This window comes from Pseudochaenichthys georgianus, chromosome 3 (assembly GCF_902827115.2).
Source record: "Pseudochaenichthys georgianus chromosome 3, fPseGeo1.2, whole genome shotgun sequence".
Taxonomy (NCBI): domain Eukaryota; kingdom Metazoa; phylum Chordata; class Actinopteri; order Perciformes; family Channichthyidae; genus Pseudochaenichthys; species Pseudochaenichthys georgianus.
The window spans coordinates 27,772,077-27,789,754 of record NC_047505.1 but is presented as its reverse complement, the minus strand read 5'-3'; the positions used below and the strand labels follow the sequence as shown (position 1 = coordinate 27,789,754).

Here is a 17,678-nt window from a genome sequence, read left to right as displayed (position 1 = left end):
AAAATGATAGCCTGATTTAGTGACTGTTGAAACTCAGGTCAGAGTCCATGACTACACTACTTTAGATGAAAATAAGGTGCCACTCCCCTCTGCGAGATATTTGTTATAAAAGACCATTGAGGTGATAAGGTGGAGGGTTACCTTGGTTGGTTATTGGTTACACAAGCCAAAATCTGATCAGCTCATTTTCAAATCAGGACAAAAAGTGAGCAATCTCTTTACACATGTTTATGTATAAAATATGTGAAACAAATTGATTTTGCATAACAGGTGACCTTTAAGAGTTAAAAGTTCCCTTTCATGTGACTTTGTTTTCACACCAATATTGCATTATTTATATTGATAAACATCGTGCAACAAGTTAAAACAAAAAATGCTTCAGACCTAGTCGAATAGTTTTATTTTCAGGATTCCGTTTTACATTTCATGTACAGCTGATGCATTCTGCCTGGATGTACCATGTGCATGTCAAATGTTGCCAGTCAGACGCAGCAAACTAAAATGCAAAAAGGCTATTTATAAAAATAAAAAGCACATTTGTTTTTCCATTAGGAAAATGAGCCATCTCCTTCGCAGTGCCGCCGCTTGTCACCTGAAAGAGAATGAAACGTTAAGGAAAAACCCCAGCAACCAAAAGTCAAGTCATCATGCAACAAGTAGTTCGAACAAATTCATGGCAAAATGCCTGCTACATACAAATTCTATTAACAGTGCAAACTATACACATACTACAAATCAATACATGTTGACCAGATTTAGCACTTCAAAATGTGCAGGAGTGTTAGGAAATGGACTTCAGTGGTCACATTTACTAGTGAATCTGACTTTCCTCAAAAAGCTAAAATGTATTCCTCAGTTTATTCTGTGCTGCTATTGTATTTAGCAGTCAAAAAGCACAAGGAAGGCTCAATTTAGCACCTCTATGCAAACCTTGAAGCCAAAGAAGCATGCTTCAGGTCTATCAGTAGATGCAAATTAGTCTACCTTAAAGGTGGGGTAGGTAAGTTTCAGAAACCGGCTCTTGGGCACTAAAATGTGAAAGTACACAGCCGAAAAGAATCCGCCCCTTCCTTCAGGCTTCCTTACAGAGCACCTCCTCCAACACACATGAACGCGCATCGGTTTAGCTGGGCCGGCTAAACGGATTGGTTGTAATTTTTACAGTATTACGGCTTCCACAGATGACTTTTTTTGTCAGAGCACTTAAGATATTCAATGCTATCGGGATGTTAAGAGCATTCCATGGAATGTAACAAAAAGTGTATCTCGAGCCGGTTTCTCAAACTTACCTACCCCACCTTTAACTGCAAGACAATATTACAACTGCTCACCTGTCGGCCAAAGACTGCTCAACAGTGAACATCACAGCTGGGACATCTTCTCTCACGGTTTCATCTCCCAACGCTTAACCCAGGAGACTGTCAAAGGGAGAAAAAACATTAACCGAATAAGACAGAATAAGTCATTAGTATAGGAACCAATAGATTAATTGATTGACCATATCAACAAATCAATACATGTTGACAGGACTGGGACATTTATGGAGCAAGCACATCAAATGTGCAGGAGTGTTAGGAAATGGACTTCAGTGGTCACATTTACTAGTGAATTTGACTTTCCTCAAAAATCTAAAATGTATTCCTCAGTTTATTCTGTGCTGCTATTGTATTTAGCAGTCAAAAAGCACAAGGAACACTCAATTTAGCACCTCTATGCAAACCTTGAAGCCAAAGAAGCATGCTTCAGGTCTATCAGTAGATGCAAATTAGTCTACCTTAACTGTAAGACAATATTGCACCTGCTCACCTGCAAAGTATTGTGTCGGACAAAGACTGCTCAACAGTGAACATCACAGCTGGGACATCTCTCAAGTTTAATCTCCCAACGCTTAACCCAGGAGACTGTCAAAGGGAGAGGAAAAAACATGAACTTGAGGCTTCAAACAGAATAAGTCATTAGTATAGGAACCAATAGATTAATTGATTGACCATATCAACAAGTTTTTAACATTTGATTTATCCTCCCCGATTCAATCCGAGACGCCATGGAAAGAGACGAGCAGAAAGCGCAGGGACATTTAATTTTGCATCTGAAATTTTAAAACCCAGGGTATCTCACAACAGAGAGCCCAGGCTGTCAAAGATGCGGCTTGTGACAAAGCTAAAAGTCTTGACCCCCAAAACAGTTAGGCCTTAGTCTGGGTCTCCACAAAGTAAACACATCTTTACATACATGACAGGATGCAGCAGTCCTCCTGCTGGAGCTCCTTTGTCAGGATGCATTAACTCCTGTGGTTCCACTGCCTGGCAGTGTGGTGTTTCAGCAGCAGTCATCTCTGGAGATTCTGCAGCAGCTAACACAGCCATCATCCTGCATCCGCCTCACACAGGGATCCCCCAAAAGGCATAGGATCTGCAAGTAAAAAGTATGAAACAGGAGTTATTTGACAGTAGTGCCCAACACAGCACGCTTTTAAATTACACCCAATAGGCCAAAACTGTACTTTAAATATAAGGCTTTAGGAGCCACAACTGCTTTTCAGATATGGCATTTGTTTTACAAGAAGAATGTGCAAAAATAACCCGGAGAACTGTAGTTTTGCCATGGCTTGTCATACATAAGCATACATCTTGAGACTGAACAAGGGAGAAAACGCATTACATTCCGGATCTTACAGTATTGTGTCTGCCGCTTACTGAAAAATTAGGTGATCGGCAGCTACTGGTTCATTCCCATTATTTTTTTTTTTAAAAAGACCAAAACATGATTTATCCTCCCTGATTCAATCCGAGACGCCATGGAAAGACGAGCAGAGAAAGTGCAGGGACATTTAATTTAGCATCTGAAATACTTAAAAGCCAGGGTATCTCACAACAGAGAGACCAGGCTGTCAAAGATGCGGCGACAATTATGTTTGCATAATAATAATAACATATCATTTGGGTCACGTAGTATTTATATACCATTTTGTCAACTGTTCAACCGTTTTAATGACCTGATAAAAACAAACAAATCATCGTACATTAAACAAGCAAAACCAGTATACATTAGGTGTTGTCTGGTATATGGAAGAAAATAAAATTCCCACGATTTCGGGGACATTAGGACAATTCAAATTAGTATAAACTACAAATTTAAAGTTAGCATTAAAGTTAGCCAGCATGGTAGCAACGAGGCATTTCCAGTGCTGCTGAACTGTGTGACGGTAGAAATGTTTTCCCCAGGCCCGAACACCATTTACCAACTTCAGTTAACGTCCTGTATGTTTACCATCTTTAAAAGACATTAAATCAGTTGAACTAACCATTGCAATTCTGGTATCTTTGTTCCTTTATACGAAACGGATAGAGACCATGATTCAGAAGAAGATACAAAATGGCACCAGCTAATTTACACGTGTCCACAGACTGAGATTTTACAGCTAAAACGCTCTAACTTTAACACTTTTTTCCCATAAATGTGCAAAACGTAAGATACTTACAGCAGACCACGTCGGTACAGAAGATTGACTCGTTCATGTTGTTTGGCATTATGGATATTGGAGAGGACATTTTTGCTGCGTGCTGCTGGTGAGTGAGTCGCTGAAAGACCGTGAAAGCTGCAGCCCCCAGTTTAAATAGGTTACTGAGATGTGTGAGGGTCGCCCCCTGGAGGACGGAGAGGAAGGTTTACCTCCCATGGACCGGAAGTAGATGGGCGTGACTTCGCCACTCCCCCTGGTATGTTATTTTTACAGTAATATGTGAGTAAATGTTCAGTTAAGTTATATGTCTAAAGAACTATCCCCCATGAAAACAGTGTTTTGTTGTTGGATGCTATTCATTTTGATATAAGGCTTGTTGTAGCACGGCTGTTTTAAGAACATTATACAAAAGAAAAAGCTTTTTTAATTGGACAATTCATCGTTATTTTTCCTTCGTAACGAAACGAAGCAGAATTCAGCATCTGTGTAAACTTTCCTTTAAAGTCGGTTTTACACCCTTTCATGATAATCTTAGTTTAAAAAATATATATTATTATATTATTAATATTGTTTTTGTTTTTGGTGTTTTCAGCAGCAGTTTTAAGTACATAATACACTAATGAAGATACTTGTGAAAAATACATACTGTACGTAAATTAGGCCAAGAGAACGAAACGGATTAAATTAAAATATTAAATCATTGCCGATGATACGTCAGATGTGGAACATAAACGCACGTGCACGAAGCGCGTGCTCGACTCTTCCTCCAACACTGTGAGTTGACGGTGCAGCACTGCTTAATTGGACTCCGCGAGTTTAACTGGTCCTCCATCAGTCTCCTGTGGATTTATGTGAAGATAGCATGCTTTAAAGAAGACTTAAGAGCAGGTAAATTAAGGCTTTGTTTTCAAGTCATCAGTTTTTATGTTTGACCACCCCTATCTTCACTAGTGATTAACTTCGAATAAATTGCTCATTGTTAAAGACTAAATAGTTAGATCATCTCATAAACCAACAATTCAATCTGTTTCTTCTTCAGCTGTTGAATTAACAGCTAACATTGAGGGTAATGTTGCCTGAAATCCTAATTCAAATGTACGTTTTGTTTAATTTACCACAGGCATTAGACAGTGAAGCAGCAGTATGTTCAGAGCAGTGTTTGGAAACAAGAGAGAGGGAGGAGGAAAACGAGGAGAGAAAAAGAACCAAAGACATCCAGGTAAGAGCATACACACTGAAACCACCCTATGTAACAATACTATAGCATGTCAGAACAAATAAAAGACAACATTGCGCATTTGGGCTCTGTCTAATGTTGTACGCACAACGTCTTGCATTATTTGATGGCAATATTCAGGATCTCTTCTCTTGGGTGGTTTAAGTAGAGCCATTTCAATTAGCCTAATTCATCAGTGTGTGCTGTCCTTAAACAGTGTCCCACTGCTTGCATTTAAAGTGTGTCAGAAGAAGTTGGGGTGGGGGTTAGGCAAACATCCTGACCTACTAAAAACACACAGCATTTTACAACATTTTGTGATAGGCTTCAAATGTCTGAAACAAATCTACGTACTTGATATACATGTGATATATTTGTTGAAACTAAACAGAACGTTTAGTTGTATTCTCAGTTAAATGTGAACTGAACTGAGTTTTGCTGAACAACATTTAGCTGTTTAACAGGAGCAGGATGTTTTCACAGAGAGATCTGTCAACCTGCTGCAGTTCAGAGGAGATATCAGACTGCGCAGTGGAGATAGATAAACATAAGTAGAGCTCAGTATTAGAGCAACCATGTTGCCCATTAATATTTGATAATGTGCTGCTCTGGGTACCAAGAACTGAGAGGAAGATAGAGAACTGTGTCAGTCTCATTAAAAATGATATAGTATGTTTACAGTACATTGGAATGGCTCTGATCATTTGCCCAGAGATCTCACTTCTTCTTAAAAGTGTAACATTAAATGTTTCATGGCTCTGATCCTTCTTCACATTTAGGAATTATGCAAGAGCATATCATGTGGAATTTTAATATTAAGTAGTGGACATTCCGAGTTCTTGTTTTTCTCATGGTAATAACGGCAAAAACAGACATAAGAGAGATCATTTTTCCACAGTGAACTACTGTTATCTGGTATAACCATTATAAGTGGACATAATGAGGCTCCATGACGGACAAAGTATGAAAATGATTTAAATATTGTATGAAAAAACAATAAGCGTCGACTCTTTATTAGCTTTGGTTTGGTTTCTTTAAATGGATGTTCTCGCATTAAAATCGTTCCATTACATCAATCAGTAATATTCCCCTGAGACAAGATAGGTTTGCTCTATGCTGCATTATACGATGCATATGTTGCTTTCTATGTATCTTTCTCTGCAATATGTTCATCTGTTGTACAGCCACTGCAACATATGTCCCCCTTTATATTTTCCCTACACACTCCTATCTTCTCCATATAGGAAGTGAGGTGTACACTCACAGCACTTTGCAGAAGGGTAGTCGTGGGCGTGCCACACATGTCAAGGATCATGCCACTGACCCGGTAAAACTGAGGAGACTGACCAAGGGAGCGTCCATTTCCTTACCGTCCTCCCCTCTGCTCCCTCGACAGGCCGACATAGTTCCCTCCCACTCGTGCATGAAGTTCCCAGGTGAGTTAAATTGAATAAAAATAATACACATAAAGCACAGTGTCACTATGAGAAACTGGGAACAGCAAGAAGCCATGCATCAGGGAATAGCTGCAAAGAAAGCAGAATGCTTTCATGGGTTCGCCTTGATTAGCAGAGACCTTCTGTGCATTCAGCTGTTCCATACATGTGACAGCATCCCATCTCTGCCCCCAGGGCCTGGGACATGTGACAGATTGTCAGAGTGAATGATTGAACAAGATAACTTAAGGCAAGCAACCCCAATTAGGTAGGTTGATTTTGAGATATTATATTAATTTGGCTCTACTATGAATACAATATTCTTTAGTCATAAAAAAGACATCGCTTTTGACAAAATATATTAAATTAAAACTCAAGTTCCTAAGCTTTTTCTTTTCTTTTTTATGGATATAGATTTTTTCTTACACCATATTTATTTCTTAAAGACAATGGAGTGTCAGGTTTCAAAATATACCTTAAATCAGTTAAGGTTAAACATGTTTTCTGTTTGAGTGGAGGACACATTTTCGTGTTTGATTTTATGGTGTCTTCTACAATAATCCGGATTAATATCTGTTCATTACCACAAACGACTGTTTAGCCGACTTCCCTTACATACCTTGATCTAACATGCCAGAGGCTGTTCACCTTGGAGACCTGCTGCGGATATGGGTACGGCCATGTCAAACATAAACATAGAAGCAGAAACAAATTATAATAATTCAACCAAGTATAAATAGTCAAGAACTGGAAAAAGAAAATAGAAACATATTTATAAAACAAATAGAAAAAGACACTGCAAAAAATATATACAATACATCTGATTTCAAATGAATGAGTTGTGTGGTTTTGGAAGTGTTTGTTTGCACAGAAATGTGCAAACAAGGATGTGCAATGGTTAATAGAATGAATTATTAAGTATACAGTGTAAAGAATATAGTCCCCAAGACGTGCATTAATGTAGCACATACAGACAGAATTGAAGATTAAGCATATTCTACGATGTATACTGTCTCATAAATACTTAATTATTGAATCAAAATAACACTTTTTAAATACATGGGCAAATTCCTGTAGTGTATTTTATGATGTTAAAACTGTTGAGATTCCAAAGATGTCACCCACTGTTTAAACAAGCAGTAACAAATATAGTTTGTTTATGGCAATATAAATATAATGAATGCTATTATTCTATTTTAACATTATTTCCCCTATACGTTCTGTGAGATTTTAAATATTTAAAGCCTCCATTTCAAATGTTTCAATGAAAAAGCCATGTATGCGTTGTTTGCCTTACGTTGAAAGCAGCACAAGGTGGCAGTGTCCTGCAGCGAGTACAGCCACTCAGAAGAAGGTGCTGTTACATTTTCATTGCATGCAGCACTGCCTTGTTTTTCCTAGTACACTGAACGGTCATCACGAGGGAAATGATACACTGTCATGGCCTTTATGTCTTCTTTGGTCATGCAAAATCAAATATTAAACTGTTTATTGAACAGTGTTCCAGAGTCTATCCACATGTGAGGTTCAAACACCAAATAACCTTGAGTATAAATGTCAGTACATTTCAGTGTTCGCCAACATCTCATCTCTCTGAATTATCTCCAGTCCTAAAGAATCTGCGTTTTCAAAAACCCTCAGATGTTGTTGCATAAATTGAGACACACCTCAATATGAGTGCACCACTGTCCCTGCCATCACACAAACACACAGAAAAACACGCACACACAGACATTAGCAGTGCTAATATATTATAGATAAACGCCCACGGTACAGTGAATATTGTAATGCTTGCATGCATGGCTCGCACTCTGTACATACTGCCTTAAACTCCTGGGACACAATTCAAATTCTGCACCACAGATCTCATCTGGGGAGGCTTAATCTCTCTCTCTCCCTCTCTCTCTCTCTCTCCTCTCTCCTCTCTCCCTCTTGCCTTACTCTCCCTCACTTTCTTTCATATCCCTCCTTATCTCCACCCTCTATCCCTCCCTCTCTCCCACCGTGCTCTCCCTCCCTCTCGCTGTTCCTCTTCGCTGTGGCCGAAGGACGGTTAAGGCAGCGAGAGTATGTGGATGGCTCTTCCAATGCGAGAGATCCCCTTGTCTTTGCCTCGTGCCGTGGCAGGACAGACCAGAGAGGTGAGTGTGGGAGTGTGTGTGTAGCATCGTGTCGGGGTTTTTCCAGGTATTGATTGGGGAAGCTGAATGAGGATGAATTGGCTGTAGGTGAGTGATTGTTAATATGCAATTGAAGTTTGAGTTTGTGTTTTAATTACACATAAAAGGCTATGCATTAAGTTTTCCTTTTGAGGTGTAATCATCAGTGTTTTTGAATGAGAGTGGATTTGTTTCATTACAGTTTTGTCCTGACTTCTTTGCATGCGGTTTGTATGGTTATCAAAGCAATTGGGGCATAAATACCCACATCCAACCGGCGTTCTTTATGTTATTGACCAGAGGGTTATCCTTAGGCTGAATACATTTTATGAGGCATCTTCTATCCCGGTTGCCAGGCACCTCTCAGCTTCCCGTTTCCAATGGCAACTGCTGGGTGGTTTGATGAATTGTACTGGACATTCAGTGTGTCCTCATGTTACTCCAGATTGGGTCTCGGTGCTCTGCTGACTAAATGCAAAGTTGTCTCTCCTCCCCCTCTCTGAAATACACATCCACCCTTCCTACCCAAGTGTTCAGCAGCTTTTCAAGCTGTGAAGTGAAAAGAGTATTGAAGGCTAGAACTGGGGCACTTCATGAAACACAATTTACCAAGCTCACCTTGATCCTCTCAGGGTTTAAACACCTTTGGGTTCAATGAAAGAGTGATGTGATGCAGTATACTTTTTAAACACAGATAGTTAGCCACCATGACAGAATAATGAAGACTCAGGGGAGGGAGTGCGAAATGAATGTGATGTCTAAACGCATAGATGTTTGTGAGGAGGAGTGAGCTGTTGCTGTAATCCGTGATGTCCTGTCATCCTGTTTATATGCCTACTCAATATGCATGTTATTCAGCTGATAACGGTGCATAGGTGTGAGAACGAAGGACTGTGCTGCTCAGCTGGTTAAACCACAGACATGTGAAATCTGTTCAAGCCTTTCTCTGCAGAGGTGACAGGGACCATGAGTAGCCGGGGTTGGAGGTCAAGCAGCACCAGGGAGCCTTAAACAGTGATAAATGAATGCAGCACATGGTCTGTGTCAGTCGATCTCTCCTGGAGCAACAGAGGAGGCAGAGCCAAGGCACTCCTTTCTCCTCTGGAGTGTCGACACCAAGCTCATTGAAATTCACAACCCGTCTCTTAACCGAGAGCACCTGGCAGGCGTGTGCACAGGCAACCTCACAACCTCACACAACCTCATGCTGCTGCCTCAACCAGGGGGACTGGAAAGTCACTGTCTGTGCATTCTCAATCAGGGCAGCTGGGACTGTGCTGACCTGTGGATGCATACATATCTCTCTGGCGATGCTGCTGGGAGGGAACCTCACAAGCGTGCTGAGCTGAAATGAGAGCGTCAGTTAGATGACGATTACCTCTGGCCTCTGTTTCCATTTGCTTGTTAATCGGTGTGTCCTGAATGTGTATGTTTTTTCAGACCTCCACGTGGAGCCCCAGCTGGGCTCCTCCCTTTCTACCCAGGAACTGATGACCAGACTATGCTTCTTATTGGGAGAAGCAACGCCTGGCACTGTTAGCTCTCCTATGGAGGACAGGAGGGAAAAGAAGGTACGGCTGCAGATTCACTGGCCCCTTTGCTAAAAAAAAAAGAGGCAATTAATGGTTTGTTATATCACCTTTTTACGTTAAGATTTCCTTCAGGATCTTAATTTCTTCTTTAAATATTTAAACCTGACTTATTTAAGATAAGTTGATTGTCATTTATAATTTAGTTGAGTGCAAGAAAACATGGTGATGAATATCGCGTGTGATTTGACCACTCAAATCCCCTTTTGAAACATAGATATACCAACACTGATATTATTCCTGTTGCTAGGCTAACGCAGGGCTCCCTTTCTCTACTCAATGCCCTATCACTTTAACCCCTTCGTTATTATATGTGCCTTTCCATCTCTATGGCTTTGCTTTGCTCAGCCTTGGCCCATTTTCTCAGCCTCATTCCACCACCTGAGCTCCAGATTCAGTCAGTTTTACAGAGATAGCGAGGCTCATATGAGGAATGTGGGTTGTCCTGGCTAAGATAGATGAGGCTCTGGTATAAAGGGAATAACAGTGAGCTGTTTCAACTCTGCTGCCTGTTCTCCCCACTGTCTCTGTGTTGCAGAAATGTTGCATCAGTAATGAGGGGACCTGAAATGCATGTCATCAAACTTCAAGGGTTATAAAAAAGGAGTACAAAAACACTTTTATTCTTACGAGATATTTCTATTTATTAACCACATTTTTCTTATGATTATGATTACATTTTCTGAACATTTCACATGGCGCTTTTGCTGCTGTCTTTATTGTTTAAAGGCCACAAACATTAATACATGTAATGTTAGCAGTACATTTAAAGTATTCTCAAAGAACAGTGATAAATACTATTACAATATTTGTGAGGGGAAAAAAAACTACGATTTGTTGCATGGTAGGTTTTAATATATTGTACTTATATGTGCTGTTATGTATCTCTTCACTCAAAATAAGCAGACTAAAAAGCTTCTCATCAATATATGATATACAGCTAGAATGGGTCTTGAATACTGCTTCAACAATCTCAGATGAGCTCCGATCGGAATTATTGTGTAAAAAAAACACTTGTGTATTTTGCTTTACTATAGGGCTTAACATGCAGTTGCTCCAAGTTGCTATGTGACACCCACACACACTGACACTGCTTTCTCATTTTCTTTACAGTTCTAGATTTATAATTAAACAAGTTTCCTCTTTCAGGCAGACTGATGCTGTGTGCATTGGATTTTTCCTAGGTAAAAGGACATCCTTTCGCCTATGAACAATGTTTACATTTCATGTAATCTTTGTGCAATCAGCCTTGTGTGCAACAGCAGATTGTGTGCACAGTGACTCTAAAATTAAATTATAAATGCACTGATTTAGTTTTGAACACAGCTGTCGTTGTGAACAAATTGGGAAAATGACAGCAAAGATGAAAATAACTGGAATTATACTTTCATTTCCCATCTGCATGCACACACAACAACAACTCAGGCACACAAAACAGAGAGCATAAAGGCAAACACAGAGATGCAGAGTGGAGTGCTACAAAAGGCAAAAGCACTGTGGTTTACTACACTTTAAATATAACAACATATAGCTTAGGCATGTTCCTTTTCTTTCAGGTTAAGTCTCTACCTGTGATTTTCCACATATCTTAATGTTATGTCTCTTTAACCTCCTTGATGCTCTTCTCTTCCCAGTGTGATTCCTCTGCTCAGGGGGGGAGCCCCAGCTCCACTCTCACCTGCAGCACCACCTCCCCCTGCTCCGAGAGCCCCTCCTCCACCCTGAGCACCAGTGCTGGAGGCCAGCTTTTGTCCCAGCCTTTATCCTTACCTTCAACTCACTGCAGCACGAGCACCAGCCCCAGTGGGACCCTCTCCAGCTCTGTGCCCAGCCATGGCCCTGGTCCCCTCGCTGGGAGCAGCCCTGGGCCTCCTTCTCAAAGCCCTACCTCCACCCTAGGGAGCAAGGATAGTGGAATCATAGGTGAGAGTTTCTGCTGTGTATCTGTTGGAAATCCTGGCCAGAATTTCAAAAGATGTCTATCCACAATTTGTGAGTTCAGATTGTTTTGTTCCACTAGGTGAAGCATTTTAGCCTAGTCATGTATTACTGGAAGTAAAAAACAAGCGTACTAAAAAACATGAACAGCCTATTTGACTGCGGGTGGAACTGCTTAATTTTTCAGAAAAACCAGAAGTGCCACACCTATACGTTGTTAGAAAGTTAGATGCATCATCAGCTCGTTTTAAGTCCTCCTCAAATGTGTACCCCTACCCAACAGCTAGTTTATCTACGCCGCATGTGCCACTTCAGCCTCAAGGCTTCAGCTCCCTCCTGTCAAAACTGGGACACTGCTGTCTTTGTTGCTTGTGGGTCTGATTCTCTTAAAATAGGACACTTTTTCTCCTTAAATAGAGTTTGTATTTATAGTTGAACATAAAACTGCAAAGGGCGCATCAAGTACAGTAAAACTCGTTGATTGATGAGTTTTGAGTGGCTGATAAAACAGTTGGTGTTATTTATTGTTGATTGGGTAAATGTTATGTTACACTGGAAGGCAATGCTTACATTTGGAAGCCTTAGTCAATTTGAACTGATAATTAAATGCAAGTTATTGATTGCCTGTATTATGTTCTGATTTATATTTATAGCTGCACCACTTAACTCATATTTTCTTGCGGCTCAGCAACCAACACTAGTTCCTCTGAGAATGAGGAGCGCAGCCCATTCAGTGAACGTCTGACTAAGGAAGAAGGCCCGGGGGGCGGTGCTGGTGTAATGGGCCATGCAAGCGAGGACCGCCATCCCGGGCCAACCAGGGACAATCTGACCCCCCGACCAGATGAGGCCTTACCCAGAACCGACATCACAGAACCCAGGACTCCACCAGCACCGAAAAGACCCCTCCCACAGCACCACATACACTGCACTTCCTCCCTTGTGATGCCACGTCCAAACTCTGTGGCAGGTTGGTTCACCTCTTTAATGTTCACTTTGATATCGGGAAATATAAGGAATATTTCTGACATTTTGAGAAATACACTTTTATTCACTTTCGTGCTAGAAGAAACTCATTACTACTATTCATTTACCTGTAGCCAGACACCCGTTAGCTTAGCATCTCTCCAAAGGGATGAAAATCCTCTAAAGTTAACCAATCAACATGTTATATTTTCTGGATTCTTGCCGTCACCTTGAGGTTGCCAGTCAACAGCTGAGAATCCAGGAAGTCACCACTCCCGCCAAGAAATAGTCCCACACATAACCCCTTGTAAAACCACAACAAGTCGTATTTACACTTCTATTTCGGTACAGATTAAATAAACAATACAAAATGTGTTGATGAGTGAGCTAGTAAATGAGCTGCAGAAGCTTCAATTATTTTGTATATGAAGCAGCTTAATGAGTGTCTGAATGTGACAGCTGTTACCCGGGTGATTAATTAATGGATTCATATATTGACTGAATGGCATATTGATTGAATTGACGTGAGACTTGAAATGTTCCAACTATTTATCCGGGTAAAGCAGAGAAAGCATAATTTGAGAGATCTCTGTGATGCAGAACTAAACGTCATTGCATCGTGTGTTGGTGCTCTACTTACCACTGAGGCTGGATACACACACAGTGAGCAGTACCAGTTAAATGTCCTGGGAGGCCTCCAGTTGTCATAAAATCCTCCCTCCCTCTCCAGTCACGATCTTTGCTGGTGCACAAGGCTTCCTCTAGATGTCAGTTCATTTGTGGTGGGAGCAAAAGCAGAGATTCCCTAAGGAGTGGATTCACCGTAACGCCTGCCAGTTTCTTCTGTCAGCTGGTGCTTTCATTTAGGCACCTTTGATGAAATTCAGAATAAAAATGAAGTGCGCCAGATAGCACTGTAGCAGCTAGAATGTACTCCACATTCATGCCAGATCAGATCATACATTAAGGGTTTACATATAATATATGATATGCATTTGAGGACAAGCATGACTATTTAGTTTTTCTCGGAAGGAACATCTGTTTGTTGTAGCAGAAATATTGACAGGCTACAAAAAACGAAAACAGGCTAAAGATAAGAACATAATAAATTGAGGCCTTTATAGATATGCTCGAACACTCAAAGTTTAAGATTATCGTAGAAATGATGATATATGATATGTAATGAAATTGTAGACTAAGTCAATAAAATGGTAAGTGTTTGCCAAACAGCAACATTAACAAAGAATATCAAAATACATTTAAAAACAGAATATGTTGATTACAATCTGAGTTAAGCCAGTTATTTAGATTTGCAGATGATCAGGTTTAATTCTGCTATTAGTCAGTGCATATTTCAAAGTCTAGAATAGACACTATCAATCTGTTCCTTACTGTCTGTTATCATCAAGCAGCCTCACGATCACACTTCATGGAATGGATTTGGAAAGCAGCTCATAATTGTAAAATTTTCTGAGATAAATGCTGATTGTTGCAAGCACAGGAATATGTAAATTAATCCAAGACACTTTGCAGAGTCAATAGACGTTACCTGCTTCATCAGCCCCCTAGCGTGCCTTGACTGGGGCATTTTTGGCAGGAAGCATTGTGCAGTATGATGGCTGTCAGCAGAAAGAGTGCCAAAAGCACTTTGTTGTCTTTTTGGACAAGTCAGAGGCTGAAGATGCATCAACTACAGATATAATCTTTAGTGTTGTTTATCCTTTCATTATGGTTTCTTGGTATTCAAATTAGATAGTCTTTTCATGATCTACCATACTGTTGTAGCAGCCTCGTTTATTATGAGCCAGGCCTAGTGCCAAACGCCTATAAGGGCGCTGGGGCATTCTTTCCCCGATATTTATCAAAGTTAAAAATACTTATACAATTCGTAAAATATCCTTTTTTTTCTTTCTGCAGAAGATAAAGATGAGTGCATTGATACCATATTTTAATCTATTCATTAAATATATGTCTACAGCCAGCAACCAGTCAAGGCCAAGTGTCAAAGGATCTGCCTAGCACCTCCAAAGCTCATTATTAAACTAATTGCATTGTGTTTGAATCCATACTAAAAGGCAATTTGTTGATGTGAATTATTTGCTGGTCCCAACCAAAATAAAGTCTGCCACATAACCGCAAATAAAATGGCGAATTGTTGGATTTTGTTACCTTTGGACAGAGGCAGGCTAGCTACACTGAACCGAAATATAAATGCAACACTTTTGTTTTTGCTCCCATTTTTCATGAGATGAACTCAAAGATCTAAAACATTTTCTATATACACAAAATAACCATTTCTCTCAAATATTGTTCACAAATCTGAAAAAATCTGTGATAGTGAGCACTTCTCCTTTGCCGAGATAATCCATCCCACCTCACAGGTGTGGCATATCAAGATGCTGATTAGACAGCATGATTATTGCACAGGTGTGCCTTAGGCTGGCCACAATAAAAGGCCACTCTGAAACGTGCAGTTTTGCTTTATTGGGGGGGTCTGGGGGGGTCCGAAAACCAGTCAGTATCTGGTGTCTCAGTGGTCTTCACAGTTTGTACAATATATCAGTCTGTCCTTAGACCCTCACATCGTACAAGGAAAAACTTCCGGAGAAAACCCACAGTTTAAAGGGAAAAATGGGAGAAACCTCAGGGAGAGCAACAGAGGAGGGATCCCTCTCCCAGGACGGACAGACGTGCAATAGATGCTGTGTGTAAATTAAAAAGATAATACATTTGCAACATAGGTAGTCCAAATGTTTGGAAATGCATGTGTGTATAATAGGAAGATGAATCCACGAGGATATCCATCCAGGACCACAGCCACGACTCAAGATCCAGGGCTCGCGATCCAGGACACAGGACCGCAGGATCATCCATGACTCCGGATCCCGGCGTATATAGACACCAAAAAGAAAGACATTTGGGGAAGCTGGGTTAATCGGAACATGAGTACACAGGTATAGACAGAGAGAAGGAAGAAGTAAGATGTCCCCCGACAAACTAAGCCTATATCAACAAAACTAGGGGCTGAATCTAATCAGCCCGAACTATAAGCTTTATCAAAAAGGAAGGTCTTAAGCGCACTCTTAAAAACGGATAGGGTGTCTGCCGCCCGAACACAAACTGGAAGCTGATTCCACAAATGTGGAGCTTGATAAGAAAAGGCTCTGGCTCCCATTGTACTTTTAGAGACTCTAGGTACAACCAACAACCCTGCATTCTTGGAACGCAATGCCCTAATAGGACAGTAGGGTATAATGAGTTCTTTCCACTCCTCTTCAATGGCTGTGCGAAGTTGCTGGATATTGGCAGGAACTAGAACACGCTGTCGTATACGCCGATCCAGAGCATCCCAAACATGCTCAATGGGTGACATGTCCGGTGAGTATGCTGGCCATGCAAGAACTGGGATGTGTTCAGCCTCCAGGAATTGTGTACAGATCCTTGCAACATGGGGCCGTGCATTATCATGCTGCAACATGAGGTGATGGTCGTGGATGAATGGCACAACAATGGGCCTCAGGATCTCGTCACGGTATCTCTGTGCATTCACAATGCCATCAATAAAATGCACCTGTGTTCGTCGTCCATAACATACGCCTGCCCATACCATAACCCCACCACCACCATGGGCCACTCGATTCACAACATTGACATCAGAAAACCGCTCACCCACACGACGCCACACACGCTGTCTGCCATCTGCCCTGAACGGTGAAAACCGGGATTCATCCGTGAAGAGAACACCTCTCCAACGTGCCAGACGCCATCGAATGTGAGCATTTGCCCACTCAAGTCGGTTATGACGACGAACCGGAGTCAGGTCGAGACCCCGATGAGGACGACGAGCATGCAGATGAGCTTCCCTGAGACGGTTTCTGACAGTTTGTGCAGAAATTCTTTGGTTATGTTTGTTTGTTTGTTTGTAGCCTTTATTTAACCAGGTGAAGCCCCTTGAGATCAAAAGATCTCTTTTTCAAGGGTGACCTGCAGGACATTAGTTACACATGTAACATAAAAACAACAGAACAACAATAAGGATGACATACAACATAATGTACAGGGTACAGTTTACAAAACTCTATTTACAGTGACAGGTACCATGAGTATCAAACAGCATGTCACCCAGCCGAGTTTTAAAATGATGCAGGGGAACCAAAGTGCTCAGTTTTAAACCGGTTTGCAGACTGTTCCAATTTAGTGGAGCTGCACATCTAAAAGCTTTCTTCCCTAAGACAGTCCTAGCACTTGGCACATTTAATAAAACAACATCATGAGATCTCAGGCAATACGTACTTTCAATTCGTCGAGAGATCAGAGAGCAGATATAAAAAGGTAGTTTACCCAACATGGCTTTATAAATGAACATGTACCAATGACTGAGCCTCCGTACAGTTAGTGAAGGCAGACCTGCCTTGGCATACAGGGTACAGTGATGAGTAAGTGCTTTACAGTTAATAACAAATCTCAGAGCACTGTGATACGCAGCATCTAACTTTTCCAGGCAATGGGCAGGTGCATTCATATATATCAAATCACCATAGTCCAGCACAGGTAAAAAGGTCACAGTGACTAGCCTTTTCCTGGCTTCAAATGAGAAACAGGACTTGTTCCTGCATGAAGTTATGCAAACCGATTGTTGCAGCAGCTGTCCGAGTGGCTGGTCTCAGACGATCTTGGAGGTGAACATGCTGGATGTGGAGGTCCTGGGCTGGTGTGGTTACACGTGGTCTGCGTTTGTGAGGCCGGTTGGATGTACTGCCAAATTCTCTGAAACGCCTTTGGAGATGGCTTATGGTAGAGAAATGAACATTCAATCAACGGGCAACAGCTCTGGTGGACATTCCTGCTGTCAGCATGCCAATTGCACGCTCCCTCAAAACTTGCGACATCTGTGGCATTGTGCTGTGTGAT

The 17,678-nt window shown here is 41.1% G+C and overlaps 1 protein-coding gene, 1 long non-coding RNA gene and 3 other non-coding genes across 5 annotated transcripts in view; 1 reads left to right on the top strand and 4 right to left on the bottom strand.

Moving 5' to 3' along the window:
- Window positions 1-389: 389 nt before the first annotated feature.
- Window positions 390-3,603, bottom strand: LOC117464324 (uncharacterized). Its single transcript, XR_004554073.2, has 5 exons — window positions 3,482-3,603; window positions 2,233-2,412; window positions 1,807-1,901; window positions 1,332-1,418; window positions 390-592 (listed from the first exon to the last, which is right to left on the bottom strand). It is a non-coding gene; the product is annotated as an uncharacterized lncRNA (long non-coding RNA).
- On the bottom strand, window positions 842-974 carry LOC117444487 (small nucleolar RNA SNORA31). The gene has a single exon (XR_004551802.1). It is a non-coding gene; the product is annotated as a small nucleolar RNA SNORA31 (small nucleolar RNA).
- LOC117444496 (small nucleolar RNA SNORA31) lies at window positions 1,632-1,764 on the bottom strand. The gene has a single exon (XR_004551803.1). It is a non-coding gene; the product is annotated as a small nucleolar RNA SNORA31 (small nucleolar RNA).
- Window positions 2,014-2,148, bottom strand: LOC117444507 (small nucleolar RNA SNORA31). The gene has a single exon (XR_004551804.1). It is a non-coding gene; the product is annotated as a small nucleolar RNA SNORA31 (small nucleolar RNA).
- A 668-nt stretch (window positions 3,604-4,271) lies between the features above and the next one.
- Window positions 4,272-17,678, top strand: part of LOC117465603 (protein TANC1-like) — a 37,052-nt gene continuing 23,645 nt past the window's right edge. The window contains exons 1-7 of the mRNA XM_034108521.2: window positions 4,272-4,351; window positions 4,584-4,682; window positions 5,924-6,115; window positions 8,164-8,256; window positions 9,715-9,845; window positions 11,498-11,786; window positions 12,490-12,771. Of these exons, the coding sequence (XP_033964412.1) occupies window positions 4,607-4,682; window positions 5,924-6,115; window positions 8,164-8,256; window positions 9,715-9,845; window positions 11,498-11,786; window positions 12,490-12,771 (1,063 nt within the window). The 5' untranslated portion in view covers window positions 4,272-4,351; window positions 4,584-4,606. The remainder of the gene's footprint in view (window positions 4,352-4,583; window positions 4,683-5,923; window positions 6,116-8,163; window positions 8,257-9,714; window positions 9,846-11,497; window positions 11,787-12,489; window positions 12,772-17,678) is intronic.